The following is a 16,296-nucleotide window of genomic DNA, read 5'->3' as shown; positions in this document are numbered from 1 at the left end:
AATCTCCCCCAAGCTTCACCAGGGGCATTAAATTATACATTAACTTACTCTGAAGTCAGCCTTTGCGATATAAACAAAAATGAAATGTCTTATTGCTCTCGTGTGTCTCTGGTTTGGATAATATTTGATCCTGAATATTTAAGGTGCCTCTGACTTGCTCCTTCCCTCCTCTCTTTCAACGTACGGCTCAAAATGTACTCCTTTGATTGGGCTTTCTCCTCCATCTTTCCGCTCTCCCACCATCTTTGCTCCCAGCCGCAACTCCAAAGCCAAAGCCGTGATTGTCGAGTACTTTGGGATGTGAAAGGCGCTGTATAACTGTAAATTGTACCGTATTGCGTTGAGCACAATGAATAGTTGGGACTTAACGATCAGCATCCTTACATTTGGTACGGTCAACCTTTATCTCAGGAGGACATCTCAAAGGGTTCCACGTGATTTTACTGTAAAGGGTAGCGACTATGTATTTTGTAGCCAAGGCATTGACGGATGAATCTGCGCTCCTGTGCTTATAACGCACTATGGAACCAAAATTTCACCCAGTTTTAACCCGTATTTCTTGTCTTAAAATTTAGGATTGTGCAGAGAGAGTAAAGAGGTGAGCGACGGAGAAGATTCTGTATATCAGCAATGTAAGTAATGAGGAAGGGTTGAGAGCATCTACTGTACACAGGTTGAGAGCTTGATATGGATCTGGGTTTTGTAGGTAAACTGGAGAGACGGAGATAACCTAATTGGAGATTTGAAGGGAAATTGACTTAGCGGATTCAAGCAATTTGTTCTCTGTTACTAAGCCCTCAAATATCAGGGGAAAAGAATTGCAAATTAAAACGTTCTGAGTCAGAACGCGGGTTAGACACAGCCTTTTTTTCTCCACACCCACGAAACGTAATCGACTCGCGGAATAGTTGCTCAGCAACTTGCATAATTGGGTTCAAGAAGTGGTCGGATGCAATTCCTAGAGAACTAAGGGAGTCAGGGATAGAGAGTAAAGATATAACTGAGTTCAGATCAACCGAAGACTGAGGGCTTGGCTGGCCAAATTGGTTGCTTTCTGGTAGTCAAGTGAGATTTCCTGAGCAGTAAGCTTCACCATTTCGTTTCAGTTACATTGGAGATGCAAGTTCATAGAGTCATACCGCATAGAAGGAGGCCATTCGGCCCATGGTGCCTGTGCCAGCTCTTTGGAAGAGCTACCTAATTGAGGACTATCTGTGTGTTTTGTTCAGGGTATAGAGTTATGCTCCGATCTCTTGTATTCCCCCCAATCTCACACTGCGTAGCGAACCTTGTAAAACTGTACAATGAGGAAGTGTGGGAGAAGCAGATGGAACAAAGGAGTTTATTGACTGCTCTGTTCAGGCGGACGTTAAAGATCTCGTGGCGAGGTTCAAACAAAACAAGAGATTTTCTCTCTCCTGGTGTCCTGGCCAACAATCCCACAGATAAAGTTGGTCATTTGCTTCCTGGGTGGGACCTTGCTGTGCGCAAATCGACAGTTGCGTTGGCCTACAAACTACACAGTCACTCCACAACAACGACAACGAATGACAAATTTATACTGCGCCTTTCACATCACTCCACTACCCAGTGGATCATGTGAAGCACTTTGAGACGTCCTCCCGATGTGAAAGGCGGTGTATTCAAAATGTAAAGATCATTATTGTAGCAGTTTGTTATAATAGTTTATCATAATGATGGTTTCTGGTAGAGTGGGGTTGGTGATGTGTTCTGTGTTAACAAGGAGGCTTAATCCTCAACAGTAGGAAATTACATTGGCGTAGGGCTTTCGAGGCTTAAATAAAGCCAACGTCCATTTATCATTCACTAAACCAACAACAACAACAATCCTTGCATTTGATATAGCGCTTTTCACGTCGGGAGGACATCCCAAAGCGCTTCACAGAACACACTGTAAAGTGAATTGACTGTATATTTGTGGGCGAACGCGGCAGCCAATTGCGCACAGCGATGTCCCACAAACAGTCGTAGATTGAAAATGACCAATTTATTATTGTTTTTGGTTTTGGAGGGATTATTATTAGGCTCTGTGTGGAGTAAGGAAACTTGCCCAAGGTTTCGCCCTCTGCCTGGAATTGAACTCAGGTCTCTCACTTGCAAAGCGAGTGCTCTAACCACTGAGCTACAGGACTCCACTTCGATCTTGCGAACTTATGATTCAGCCTAATTACGTGTGGGTTCACTCCAGAGTCCGCGCTGTGGAAACCTTCATTCAATTTTAATGAAAAACTCAAAAGTTCTCCAAGCCTTGGGCTCATTCCTTAGCCTTTCGTGCAGTAATCTCTTCACAGGCTCAGCGCCTGACGTTAATATCCAGCGGAGACCCGGCATGTCCTGCATTTGGAGAAAATACCGAAAGATCATTGCTGTGAGCTGGAGCTAGCCGCAAGTTTTTAATGTCTCCAATCCGGGTTGACGCCCCAGTGCTGTGTTGGGGAGGAGAGCTGAATTGTTGGAGCTGCCGTCCTCTGAACGAGATGTTAAACTGAGCTCCCATTTGTGCCTATTTAGGTAGACCTTAACGATTCCGTGGCACCAATCGAAAAGAGAAAGGAGTTTCTCCCTCCCGGTGTCCTGGCCAATAATCTCCCAAATAAAATTGATCATTCGCTTGCACGACCGTTTTACGGGGCATTGCTGTGTGAAAGTTGGCTGCCGGGTTCAACGACAAAAGTACAGGAGTGTAAGCAGGTCGGAGGGGTAGGGAGGTGACAGAGCCCGAAGCCATTTCTACAAGAGTGTGAAGGTTTTGACATCGATCCATTACGCAAATCGGGAGCCTTTGGAGCCTGGAGAGGTCTGGGGTGATGGAGGTGTAGGAACCTTCCAGTTAAAGAAGCGTCCGTAATATGCTAACGTGCAATGAAATACATTGCACATCTCCACAGTGAGAGTCGAGCACGTCAAAGGCAGTTTGGGCTGCAAATTTTTTTAAGGCAACACGTTGACGCTCCTGAGCTGTTTATGTGAACATTTATGATCTCCCAAAAACATCCTATTACATGGATTTTAATACATTTTAAGCTCTTTCTTCAACTCTCTCCGCCCACCAACCCCCACCCCCCCCCCACACCCCCCATACACGCACACATAAATTTACCATAAAACTTTTAACTCCTCGAGGATGAATAATTTACTTTAACTTCAGCGAGTTTATCCGTCGCTGTGAGTTTATTTATTTTTTTTTACTCTCAGCAAACTCTCACAAAGAAAAGAACTAAACGCATTTCGCGAGGAGGTAATTCAATTTTCTATTCCCCGCGTGGCTTTCCGCCGAATACGAAGCAGTCTTTTTTCCACAGAGAGTGATATTGCTTTTATTAAATTAAGCGTGCCTGGATCTGAAAATAACAATTTTTTTTATTTTTTTTGCAGGGGTTTGGTCGAGAATTCCACATAGCGCATCCAAATTCAATCCACACACTTCTGGCTGGCGGCCCTGGTTACAATGACTGACGCAAACTTATAATGGGAAAAGGAATGACAAAACACAGGAAATAAATCTCTCCTCTTCCTGCCTTACCATAATAATAATAATAATAATGATAGCAATAATAATCCTTGCATTATGACGTTACGCCCTTATCCCGTCGTCGTGATGTCTCAAAGTGCTTCTTCACAGGATGTATTGTAAAGTGGATTGACTGTGCATTTGTGGGCGAAACGCGGCAGCCCAACTGCGCACAGCAGCGTCGCCACAATCAGTCGTGGATTGATTGACCGGGTTTGTTTTCGAGGCAGAGAGCGAGAGAGAGAGAGCGAGAGAGAGAGAGAGAGAGATGTGGGGGAGTGATGGAGGGGGAAGGATTTAGACACAGATCATAAGTTTGCCAAGCATAATAAATGCTACAAATGTCTCAAAGCTGAAATTAGGATAAAGGACAATTAATGATTGGAAAGGACAGAGGAAAATCAATAGCTGAAATAGTTGCCCGCTGTGCTGAGTGTACAGAACACTTTCATTAATCACATCTCCAGACTCTGGAATGGAGCCTTATTTCCACTGTGACACCCTGATTACTTAATGACTTCATCTGTTGCCTCGCCCGCCCGCCCGCCCGCCCGCCCGCTCGGAGTGCTGATGCCTTTGGATTCGACTGTTCCAACACTCGGCTCAGAGTGTGGGCAACGGATCAGAGAAGCTCAGGCGTGTACGACCCCCCAGTGAGGGGGCCGTTCAGCCCATCAGGTCTGCACCGTCCCTCGGAGCAAGGTGTGCCTTCAATTCCACCTGCCCCCACTCCGTACCCCCACGTCAAGCCTCTGTCCTTCAGGTACTAAATCTTAGGCAAGTTTTCTTACTCCACACACAAGCCTCTGTTTACTGGCAGTAATAATAATAATAATAATAATAATAATAATAATAATAATAATAATAATAAATAATAATAATAATAATAATAATAATAATAATAATAATAATAATAATAATAGTATGTATGAACCAACTTGTTAGTCGATCGCTTTCCGGGGATAATAACCCCTTAAAAGAAAATTTGGTCACTCAATCCACGACTATTTGTGCGAGCAATTGGCTGTCACGTTCCACCCACAATATGTACAGTCACTACACTTTGCACTGTATCCTGTGAAGCACTTTGAGACGTCAGGATCATTATTATTTTAAAATATTATTATACCTGTCTACTTCCCCCCTTGAAACCCAAAATGGACTCTGTCTCCAACCACCTCACTTGGCAGGACTTTTGCTTGAGTTGTCATCTGGAAACCCAACCCATTTTCACCAGAAAAGAACCATCTGGTGAAATTGTTCAGGGCTGTAAGGAGACCCGAGCAGTGAATAGCCCTTGGCCACTGGTCAGATCGTTCTCCCGAGGTCAAAGGCGTTATACCAATTGCAAGGATTGTTATTATTATTAAGTATTTTGTGCTGTGAGTGACTACAACGCAGACGGACTGACAGAAGCTATTGCAGTGCCTAACCACAAAAAGCACATAGCTTACATGCGATGCGGCACACAACACGCATGTTTTATGCAAAGTTTGCACCATTTAGATAACAGAAGCCATGAATTCTAATCCATTTCTTTTCTGGTTCTCTCTCTCTCTCTCCCTCTCTCTCATCCTGTTGACCTCCTGAATCTCAGGCTTTCAACAAGTGGGCTCGAGCCATCTTTGTCAGAGATGGGGTTCTTCGAAGTGCCTCGTATTTCCGTCTGATTTACTGACTATTTACTTTGGTTTTAATAAGGAGAGCACTAATGTAAGTGGACGTTTTATTAAGATATTGATTACTCGCTTACTAATGTATCGTTTCAAATTTCATCTGGCAGAGGGGAAATGCACTCATTCTGCGCCGTCACAGACCTGACTCACTCAGAGGGCGAACAGAATAATAATAATCCTTGCATTTGATGCAGCGCCTCGTCGCGTCGTTGAGACGCCTCGAAGCGCTTCCCAGCACACACCGTAAAGTGGAGTGGCTGCGTCATTTTGCGGGCGAAACGCGGCAGCCGACGACGCACAGCGGCGTCCCACAAAACAATCGTGGGTTGAGTGAACCAAATTGTTGTTCGTTCGTTTTAAAATTTAAGGTATTAATAGCCGGGAGTGGGGGGGGAAAAAAAAAAAATTTGCTGCTCCAGTGGGTTGAAGGGGATCAGGTGTGGCGGTCTCTGAAACATTGAAGGACATCGGTCTATTTTTATCCCACCTTTCCCGTGAGTAGCGACTTCCAGATGGGTTCCTCGTTCTCCTGGGATGTGCTTTGCGTGACGTCAGCTGACCTTGCCTGATCTTGGCCACGAACGATACCAAAGAAAGGAAAATCGCCGTTTCGTTGGTTTCTCCTCAGCGAAACAGCAGCAACAAAAGTAATGACAAACCCTTCACGTCGGGAAGACGTCTCAAAGCGCTTGGCGGGATTTGCGGTGTGTAAGTGCAAGTGACTGTGCGTTTTGTCGGCGAACACGACGGACCAATTTGCGCACAATCGTGTCCCACAAACAGCCGTGAAACTAATGATCGGTTTCATTTGGGTGGGGGCGGGCGATTGTTGGCCAAGAGACCAGGAGAAACTCCCTTCTCTGTATAGATTAGAACCGTTCGTTGGAATATTTTCTTCAAGACAAGAGACTATCATTTCCGTGTAGTTTCTCCAAGTCGTCCAGTTTGATTATTAATCTTATTTCTCCAGCTCTTTCCAGCACGTCAGGCTCAGTCGCGAGCGCTCTCGCCTCTCGCCTCTTGCCACGGTTGTGGGTTCAAGCCCCACGCGGGGACTTTGAGCTCAGACGTCTCAAAGCGCTTCGCAGAATACGCTGTACAATGAATCGACTGCATATTTTGTGGACGAAACGCGGCAGCCATTTGCGCACAGCAGCGTCCACACAAACAGTCGCGAATTGAGTGATCAATGTTTTATTATTATTATTCTGTTAAGGAATTATTAGCCACGGTAAAGCGGTCCGCCAATCGACTAGCAACTGGATTTCTGCTTACTGCGAGGTAAATAAAGGAGTGTGGAGTAAGGAAACTTGCCCAGTGTTTCGCCCTGCCCGGGAATCAAACCCAAGCCTCTCGCTTGCGAGGCGAGCGCTCTAACCACCGAGCTACAGGACTCCACAATGTTTATATGAAACATTAAACCGAGGCCCCCGTCTGTGGCTGTTCAGGTGGACGTTAACAATCCCTTGGCATTAAAGTGGAACCGGATAAATGTTCAGGATAAGCACCTGGACATTTTCGACGCTACGGCTCAAGCTCCTCTGGCTGACTCCAGCGGCTATCGACGTGAACTTTGGCTAACGTTCCCTCGAGCGGAACGTTACTGGGTTATTTTGCTGGAACCTAAGGAACGAGGCTGAAACGTGACTAGATTTCGGGAGCAACTGCGCGCGAGTAAACCAATGCCTCGTCTCTGGCCTCTCGGAGATCGCTCAAGAAACCATCAACTTTAGTTTGAAAATACGTGATGCTCTGTGAAGTCTCAAACCTTGCCATCTCCAAATGTTATTCAATCCTCCTGGGCACGAGGCAGTCAATGTTTTAACTGCGGATAACGTTAAGCAAGCCATTTGTTGAGCAAGTGGGTAAAACTCGGGTCTTAATTGACAACAGGGAATGATGTGTTATTTGGTGCAAACTCGGCCGTCTCTCACTCGGAGCAGTTAATCAATCCGCACCGAAAAACTCCTGACAGTGATCTTATTACTGTATTGCCGCGACTGTAACAGCAGCCCTCTGCTGCCCCCTCGCTGAGCTGAGAGCGCTTTGACTGTTATAATCAATCTCCTCTGACCTTTCCTTCAGGCGCTTGCCTGCAAACTCTGCATCATTTGCCGTGTGTTCCCACCGTGATAAATCTTTCCAAGGCCCTTTTGTCTTCGTTTCACCCGCAGACTTTGACGTCGCCCGGTTTGCGCTGTCGGGAAGTTTGCTTAAACCCGACGGGTGCGTCTCGATGTGAATAATAATAATCCTCGCATTTGATGTAGCGCCTCGTCCCGTCTTCGAGACGTTCCCAAAGGGCTTCGCAGAGCGTACTGTAACGTGAGAGAAACTCCCTTCCCTTTTCGAATAAGCGCCATAGGGTCTTCATAACGTCTCACCCGGAGGACACCCCCCTCGGAGTGTCGGCTTAGACCGTGCGAGTTTGTGTCCTGATGTGCGTGTGCATGCGTGCGTTTGTGTGCGCGCGTGTGTATGTGCGCACGCACACAGAAGTACGTGCCCGGTTGCGTGTGCAAATAGACTGCGGATTCAGCCAAGATTCACAGTTAATTTATTGCCTGTCAAAAGGGGTGAAACTCGTGATATTTCGTTATCATTATCACAAGACGCGCCACAGGGCGTTGTGAAATGCAGCGGAATTACGCGCCGCGCATAAAACCCTGGGCCTGCGAGTTTAAGGGAGGGTTGGATTGCTGCGTTTCCTTCGCCTGTGGAGGCGAGCCGGGTGTCGAGAGAACCTTCGGCGGCAGTAATAAATCCAGACTTCGTCCCACTCGATTCCGTGCAGCCGGCAAAGTCGATGTGCCGTGTGCGTACCGGGCGTGCACCCGGTTGTGTCTCCACGTACGCACGACGGCAATGGGTTAACAACCCGCGTTATCTGCGCGCACGGCTGTACGTGTCTGCTGCTCTCTCTGCGTACGCGCGCGCGCGCGTGTGTGTGTGTGTGTGCTGCACCGTTATTCCCGGGGTAGATCCCAGCCTAAAAACCCTGCAACTGACCTGCCGCCCTGTGGCGACCACAGTTATTGGGAATACTGCAACGTTTACAATTGTGTTAACGTGGGACTTTAACGTGGGTTCTGTTCGCCTTGAAACCGAACGCAAAGGGGAACCAAGGGACGCGCCTGCCTACTCGGGTGGACGTCAAAGATCCCGTGTCGCTATTCGAAACGAGAAGGATATTTCTCTCTCTCTCTCTCTCTCTCTCTCTCTCTCTGTCTGTCAACGATTCAACCATTGCTTCGCCCGCAAGATATACAGTCAACACACTTTACAGCATATTCTGTGAGTCGCTTTGAGACGTCTCAAAGACGTGATAAGGGGCTATATCAAATGCAAGGATTATTATTATTATTATTATTATTATTATCATCATCATTGTCTGGCAGTTGTTGCTCTTGTAGAGACGTTCTATTTAATGAGCTTTAGCCACAGAACCCGGGTAGATTTCTCCTTTTGTTATTGCTCTCAGGAAATCCGGAACACAGCCGAAAACATTGGCCTACGATACAAAACCAACATTTATTATCTCAGCCCGAGACTGAAAAGTAGGAAAAAGGAGGCCAAGGTTGTGAAAGGGCGGGGGGGGGGGGGGGGGGGGGGGGGGCATAGTCCAACAGACTAGTTAATACAATCCATGTGTAGGTGGCAAGCATATGTCGCTTTCGGTCTGGGGTGGATGCTCTTAAGCGTTGCGAAGGGTTTCAGACACAAAAAAAAAGCTACCTGGAGCGATATCAAGGATTCTGTAACATTATACGCGAGCATCTTAAATTGAGCATCTATTTGTAAAGAGAAAGGAGTTTCTCCCGGATAAAATGGGTTATTCGATTCGCGGCTGTTTGCGGGCACGTTCACGTGTGCAAATTAGCTGCCACGTCCGCCCACAAAGCCCACAGTTGCTCCACTTTGCAGTGTATCCTGTGAGGCACTTTGAGATGAGCTCCTGATGCAAAAGGCACTGTACCAAATGCAAGCATTAATGTTTATTATTACTGCACCGTTGAAAATCCTATGAACCTTTTTTCGTTTGATGGAATGGTAAGGCGTTACGTCAAAAGCAAGGGTTATCGTTGATTTTTATTTACAACATCTTGTGTTTCGTACAGCGGGAAAAATATACCAGCAGCGCTGCGGCTAAGTGTATTAAGTGTGGAGTCCTGTAGCTCAGTGGTTAGAGCACTCGCTTTGCAAGCGAGAGACCTGAGTTCAATCCCAGGCAGAGGGCGAAACCTTGGGCAAGTTTCCTTACTCCACACAGACCCTAATAATAATCCCTCCAAAACCAAAAACAATAATAAATTGGTCATTTTCAATCCACGACTGTTTGTGGGACATTGCTGTGCGCAATTGCTGCCGCGTTCGCCCACAAATATACAGTCAATTCACTTTACAGTGTGTTCTGTGAAGCGCTTTGGGACGTCCTCCCGACGTGAAAAGCGCTATATCAAATGCAAGGATTATTATTATTATTAAACAGTCCACAGAGGGCTAAGATGCTCTAAAGCTGTGCTCGGTCTACATAGTTTGACGACAGCATCCAGTGGTTCTGTAGCTTAGTGGTTAGAGCACTGGCCTCGCAAGCGAGAGGATTTGAGATCAATTCCTGTTCAGGATGAAACCTTGGGCAAGTTTCCTTACTCCACACCCCTCTGTTTGCCGAGCAATAAGTAGGACCTGGTTGTGGATCGATTGGGGGATCGCTTTTCCAGTGGTAATATATCCCTTCAAAAATAATCCAACATCAACCACGGAACTGGAAGCACAGACTGAAATCCTCTATTAATCAAACAACTCAGGTAGGAGCAAGTGACATCCTGACTCCCTATTTCACAACGTTTCACAAGACCTGTGATGTGAGTAACTCGCAATTGACTCAGGCCAGTAAACCTGCCACGATGCACAAGAATGCAGGCACTCTGCGCATAATACGCCGATTAAAAAACCCGTCAGTAGTTTACAGTGTACAATAAATGTTTAATGGTGTTTAATATTGTCTTGCTGTCTGATAAATATTTAATGGTGCGGGGATGAATATTTTAATGCCACGTATTATGCTCCACAATGAATGTTTAATGTACAGGTGCGCTGAATAATATTTAATAATGCATAATAAAGTAGCAGTACAATGGAACAGAAGGAGCACAGGTTAGGATTGTCTACACAATGTCTCATTATGTTGCCTGGGAACATGTGGGCAATTTGCCCACACCGAGAGATTGCGTTCGGAAGCCAATCATTCCGGCTGCTCTCGCGTGCCCCCTGGCCCCAGATTGGTGTCACTGCTGGGTGGGAGCAGATCAATATCCAGGTCAGGTTCAGTGAAGCTATATTGGTTTGGGGACAACAACAACAACAAGTTACATGTCTGTTGGTAGGTCAAAGAGAAGGGTCTTGAGATGGGCTTTGAAGAAGGCAAGGTAGAGAGCCAGGCGGAGTGACTGTGTGATGAAGTTCCAAAGGGTGGGGACGACCGCTGATGGCGGGGTGGGCCGGATGGGGGACATGGAGCAGGCCAGTGCCTGCCCGAGCGGAGGGGGATAGGCAGGAAGGCGTGGAGTTAGCAGGACACGGCGGTAGGGAGGAGCAAGGCCATGGAGGGCTTTGAAAGCGAGGACGAGGATTTTGATCTCTATCCTCTGGGGGATGGGGAACCAATGGTGCCTGGCGAGGATGGGGGCGATAGGGTCACAGACATCAGAGACGTAGTGCCAGAGCTACCAGAGGTCCTAACCCAAGGGAAGCATCGCCCACGGCTTTGAATGCTAGATACCCGAGGAGTAGAATCGATAGAGCTCCAGATGATTGAGTACAACCACTGCGGCTACAAAATAATGCAGTGACGCACAAAAACACATGAACACGGTGCGAAACTTGCAACTACGGCGAGGGTTTTGAAAATTGTGACCCAGACGAGGGTTAGTGGGGAAAAAAAACCATAGTACCTTTGAAAGTGTTCTTTCGCCCACAAAATACGCAGTCAATTCACTTTACAGTATGTTCCGTAAAGCGCTTCGAGACGTCTCGAAGGGGTAATCAGGCGTCGTATCGAAAACCTAGGCTTGCGCGAGTCTCTTCAGTGTGCGCAGTTCTGACACGGCTGCTCTCCATTCTCGTCGCATCCCGGGCACCTTATTGCCCTGAAGGATTCCTTGAAGCGGTTGGCAAACATGGAGAGTTTGCTTCCGTGGCACAGAGAGCAGGGCGCACAGCCAGCTCCGGCACACTGCGGGCAAAGTGACCCAGTCTGGCCTTCCTGAAATCAGATACCAGTCAGTCAGTCAGTGAGTCGGTCGGTCGGTCGGTCGGTCGGTCGGTCGGTCGGTCGGTCAGTCAGTCAGTCGAGGGCAAGTCAGATCCACTTTTCTTTAGTAAAACATCGATGGTTGAATTCACGGCTGTTTTGTTGGGACATTTTACGATCAAAACCAACCTCACACAGTCACAGGGGAGAGGTTTGGACGGAAAGAGGCCCTTTCGCATCTGAACTCCACCACCGAAACAACAACAACTTGGGTTCACACAGCGCCTCTCACGAATGGCAGCCTCCCTGAGCGCTTAACAGTAGCGGAGCCCGATGCCGGGCTGGGGGGTAGCGGGGGAGGTGGGGGGATTGGTGGGGGAGATGACCATCAGGCACGGTCGAAAAGGAATGTTTCAAGGCGCGATCTGAAGACGGGGAAGGAAGGGGCAAGTCGGAGGGATAGAGGAAGAGGATTTCCCAACCCGCCCCCACCCTCCCATCACAGCATCAAGCTGTTTCTTTAATGAGACCCAGTGCCCTGACCCCTCTGGACCACTCTGCCTGGCTGAAACCCCAAACCCAACACTCCAGACAGCAACGGCAGTAACACTGGTTAGACCATTGGATACAGCCATCCCGATGGGGGAAATTCATTCGCTCACTGCCAACAACTTAACTTGTGGATTTGTTTTTTTTTTTCAACGTCTTAGAAAAATATGACTGGGAAGAATTTTGAGGGGAAATACTGTACCTCTGTGTCCTGTTTGTCAGTTGCCCCAAGCTGCTTCTCACCGCTTTCTTCATTGCCTTGATCTCTGTCCAGGCTCTCACTGTCTTTGGGGGTCGATCGGTTCTGGAGAGGGTCGCTCACCAGCTCCTTTTGGTTGGCTGAGGACCTCACAATCCTCAGGTTGCTGGTGTAGATGATGATTTTTCCGAAGTCCAGGATTGTTGACGCCTAGGGATACGGAGACAAAGCAGATGTGGTATGTATCCCCCGTCAAAACTGTCCCTCAGTCTTAACTTGCTGAAATTTTGGGGGAATAATAATAATAATAATAATAATAATAATAATAATAATCATAATAATCCTTGGGTTTGTACGTCTCAAAGCGCTTCACACAATATACCATGTAAAATGACTGTGTATTTTGTGGGCGAAAGGCTGGATGGATGGGCACAAAATATACAGTCAATTCACTCCACAGCGTATCCTGCGAAGCGCTTTGAGACGTCTCGACAACGTGATAAGGCGCTATAGTCATGGATCGAGTGACCAGATTAGGCTTAAAGTTCCACTAAGAAGCCTCATCAGCGTGAACGGTGACTTACTTTGGAATGGGTCGTGCTGAGGTTGCTGAATACAGTCTGTCGCCCTGTCATGCTATACCTCTCACCGTCTCTGAACACGTTGATCCTCTGTGCGATTAGGCTGGTCGGTGAAGGGAATGGCGAGTCCCAGTGCTGATGGGCTCCTGCTCTGCCCGGCTCGATACCCTGGCACAGCCGGGCTTTAACTGTGCCCCCAGGATACTGTTCCTCAGGCTCCTCTGACTCCAGCCCGTCCTCGTAGACCTGCTTTAGCACACGGCCGCTGTACGCGGACGAGATTCGAAAGCGCACTTTCCTGGGCTTGCCTTCAAACTTCTGACTTAATTTAGCCCGGAGTTCGTCCATTCCGAAATCCGCCCGGTTTGTGGTCCTTAACAAGTCGCTTCGGGAATATCCAACAGAACTGCCAAGAACTGGTAGTCCGACCGTACCCAGTGGAGCTTAGAAGGTGTCCTGCCCCTACCTTGGCTCACTCTCTTTTCCCCTTCTTCTTCTCCTCAATGTATAATTTAGCCATGGGATCGTGCACACAAAGCTCTCTCCAACTAATTAAACAATTACATAAGTGCATAAGTATCTATAGCCCCGCAGGTCTATCTGCTTTGGGCAGCAATTAACATAAGAGTCATTGTTGGAGATGTTCTGTTACATCTAAATCATTAATTATGGATCTGTGCAACAGACCCTGAACTCAAGCACCTTGCAATTGGATGAGTGAGTGCTTGTGCGAGTGTGTGTGTTATGCTAATCAGAATTAATCCTATATACTTTAGAGTTTCGTGCTATTCAGAAATCCCCGTCTGCCTGTTCAGGTGGACGTTAAAGACTCTACTTCGAAAGAGAAGGGAGTTTTGTTCACCGAGGCAGTAGAACAAGGGGCCACAGGTTTACAGTTGCAAAGGAGGCAATTTCAGGAAAGACACCAGGAAGTGTTTCTGTACTATTAAGGATTGAGCAGGTTACCAGGGAGAGTGATGGAGGCCGGGACACTGGGATTCACTTCAATGCCAATGCGATGCTGTGATTGGGAGGAGTGTGTAGAGTGTGTATTGGTGTAAAATGAGATCATATGGGCCGAAATCTGTCTACTCTCCTCTTGAAACAAACCTCTGTTTCTTACTACCTCACTTGGCAGGTTGTTCCATAACTCTCTGTGTGAAAAAAAGTCTCCTCAACTCTGGTTTCGATCTTATTATGACTCTTATATCTGTGGTCCATCAGTCACTGACACCCCCGACCTGTGGAAACAGCATCTCCTCATTTGTAAGCTGTCCTCTACAATCGAAAGCACAAACCCTTTAACCGTGAGATATTGCTATTTCTCTCTAACTAATAAACTGGGTTGGTTGTACCACATTGGGGTCTGGTCTTTGTCTGAACTCTACCTCAGGGTTCACAAACCAAAAGATGGAACCTGCATACTCACCCGGTCAGACCTCGGATGTCAGAAGTGTGTACACTTACCAAGTCAGACCTGGTCAGGGATTAGTTACTCTTCAATTTAACATTAGGGCTCAGGTTAAGTTTAGCTGTTGCCAGGGTTCACATAACAGACGGGGCCAGGGTTGGAATTACACTCCAAGCACCTGTCAAGGGGACAGCCCACGGCTGATACTCAGTGTTCAAACGGAAACTCTTCATTGTAGTGACTTTTATCTTGAAGGCAAATTAACACAGAGGAGCAATAATAATAATACTAACAATCATAATCTTTGCAATTGATACAACGCCTTATCACGTCGTTGAGATGCCTGAAGGCGCTTCACAGAATATATTGTAAAGTGTATGACTGTGTATTTTTGTGAGCGAAAGCACAGCAGCCAAAGTGCGCACGGCAGTGTCTCACAAACAGTCGTGGGTTGAGTGACAATTTTTTTTTGAGGGAAGCGATCCGCCAATCGATTAAAAGCCGGGGTTCCTACTTACCGCCAGGTAAACAGAGGTGTGCGGAGTAAGGAAACTTGTCCAATGTTTCGCCCTGACCGGGAATCAAACCCAGGTCCTCTCGCTTGCGACGAGTGCTCTAACCACTGAGCTACAGGACACTACCATGTACACAGTATAAAAATATATATGTATAGAGAGAGAGAGATTTATAAATGATATGTTTAATCTGACTGTAGCTACTTAGAACCCGCTCCTCTCGTTTGCAAGGCGAACACGCTAACCGCTACACCATGTGATTCCACAAAACAACAACAATAAATTGGATTAAAGTAGCGCCCGAGGGTTACTGTCTACGGACTATTGAGCAAAACCAATACTAAGTGGAGGGCTACAGTGGAAATTCACCAAAATGATTACAAGGGTGAGAGGTTATAAATACACGGAGAGACAGGGAAAATTAATGAGGGGGAAGTCTAATGGAGGTTTTCTCAATTATACATGTTTTTTGGTGGATTACACAGCTATTAGACTCCATTGACCAGTGAATCAACGAGCAGTATGACTGGTGATAGCACAGCCCAGTCTGGCTCATCGGCAGGACCTGGAAGGGCAGATCAGTGGGGAAGAAGGAATCATCCCACTCGGCTCCTGTTAACCCGGCAAGATAGAGCCCTAACGGGGCGGGTAGGGGTGGTCCTAGCTGGACAAGCAGCGGGAAAGCTTGCCAGACAGTGGTGTTGAGAGCAGAGGGCAGAATTACGATAATAATGATAATAATCATCCTTGCATCTGATATAGCGCCTTATCACGTCTCCGAGCGTCTCAAAGCGCTGCACGGAATATACTGCAAAGTGTTGTGACTGTATGTCTCGTGGGCGAAACCCGGCAGCCAATTGCGTTCATGGCGTTTGCCAGTGGATTTGCCATGTTAATCGGCCCACCGAGCTCTCTGTGTAGCCACCTGGGGTACACTGTTATGAACACAACTTCACAACGACAGCTTTTGTTCGCACTCCGCTAATGAGTAGCCTCTGTTTGCCCACTGACACTTAGCCAAACACACGCCCTCTCTCCAGCCTCCCACCAGGGTGGCTTCGAACAAAGGACTGATTTTCCTGTTCATATCGTCCTTTCCTCGTTTGTTCCTACATCCACCACCACCACCAACTTGCTTTTATACAGTGCCCTTCAGGCGAGGAGTGCTATCACTCTATATCTTCCCCAGTGAACAGTGGGTCTTTTAATACCATCCAATAAACCTCATGTAAGTCTTATCAATTGGGGCCACACATTTAATATGACTTATGCAAAGTATGAGTTGCGTCAAACTTGCTTAGAATATAAACATATAAACTCTTGAACGGGCAGATGTATGACTTAAGGCGATTATACGATTCATACGGATCAGACTTCTGCGCGTTTTACCGTAACAACCCTTGCATTCGATAGAGCACCTTATCTGTAAAGTGTAGTGACTGCGTACTTATTTGTGGGTGAAAATAATAATCCACGGCATCCTCAATCCACGACTGTTTGCGCGTGTGAGGACGCCGCTGTGCGCGATTGGCTGCCGCGCCTCGCCCGCAAAATACCCAGTCAATTCACTTCGCCGGTGT

The 16,296-nt window shown here is 47.1% G+C and overlaps 1 protein-coding gene across 1 annotated transcript; it reads right to left on the bottom strand.

The window, feature by feature from the left end:
* Window positions 1–11,248: 11,248 nt before the first annotated feature.
* Window positions 11,249–13,138, bottom strand: LOC103184177 (glutaredoxin domain-containing cysteine-rich protein 2). Its single transcript, XM_007902048.2, has 3 exons — window positions 12,794–13,138; window positions 12,213–12,419; window positions 11,249–11,473 (listed from the first exon to the last, which is right to left on the bottom strand). Exons 1-3 carry the CDS (start codon window positions 13,136–13,138, stop codon window positions 11,294–11,296), a joined length of 732 nt encoding a protein of 243 aa, XP_007900239.2. The 3' UTR covers window positions 11,249–11,293.
* Window positions 13,139–16,296: the final 3,158 nt, after the last annotated feature.

The sequence above is a fragment of the Callorhinchus milii genome, unplaced genomic scaffold (assembly GCF_018977255.1).
Source record: "Callorhinchus milii isolate IMCB2004 unplaced genomic scaffold, IMCB_Cmil_1.0 Scaffold13, whole genome shotgun sequence".
Taxonomy (NCBI): domain Eukaryota; kingdom Metazoa; phylum Chordata; class Chondrichthyes; order Chimaeriformes; family Callorhinchidae; genus Callorhinchus; species Callorhinchus milii.
The sequence above is the reverse complement of the archived record's forward strand: the minus strand, read 5'-3'. Positions and strand labels throughout refer to the sequence as shown.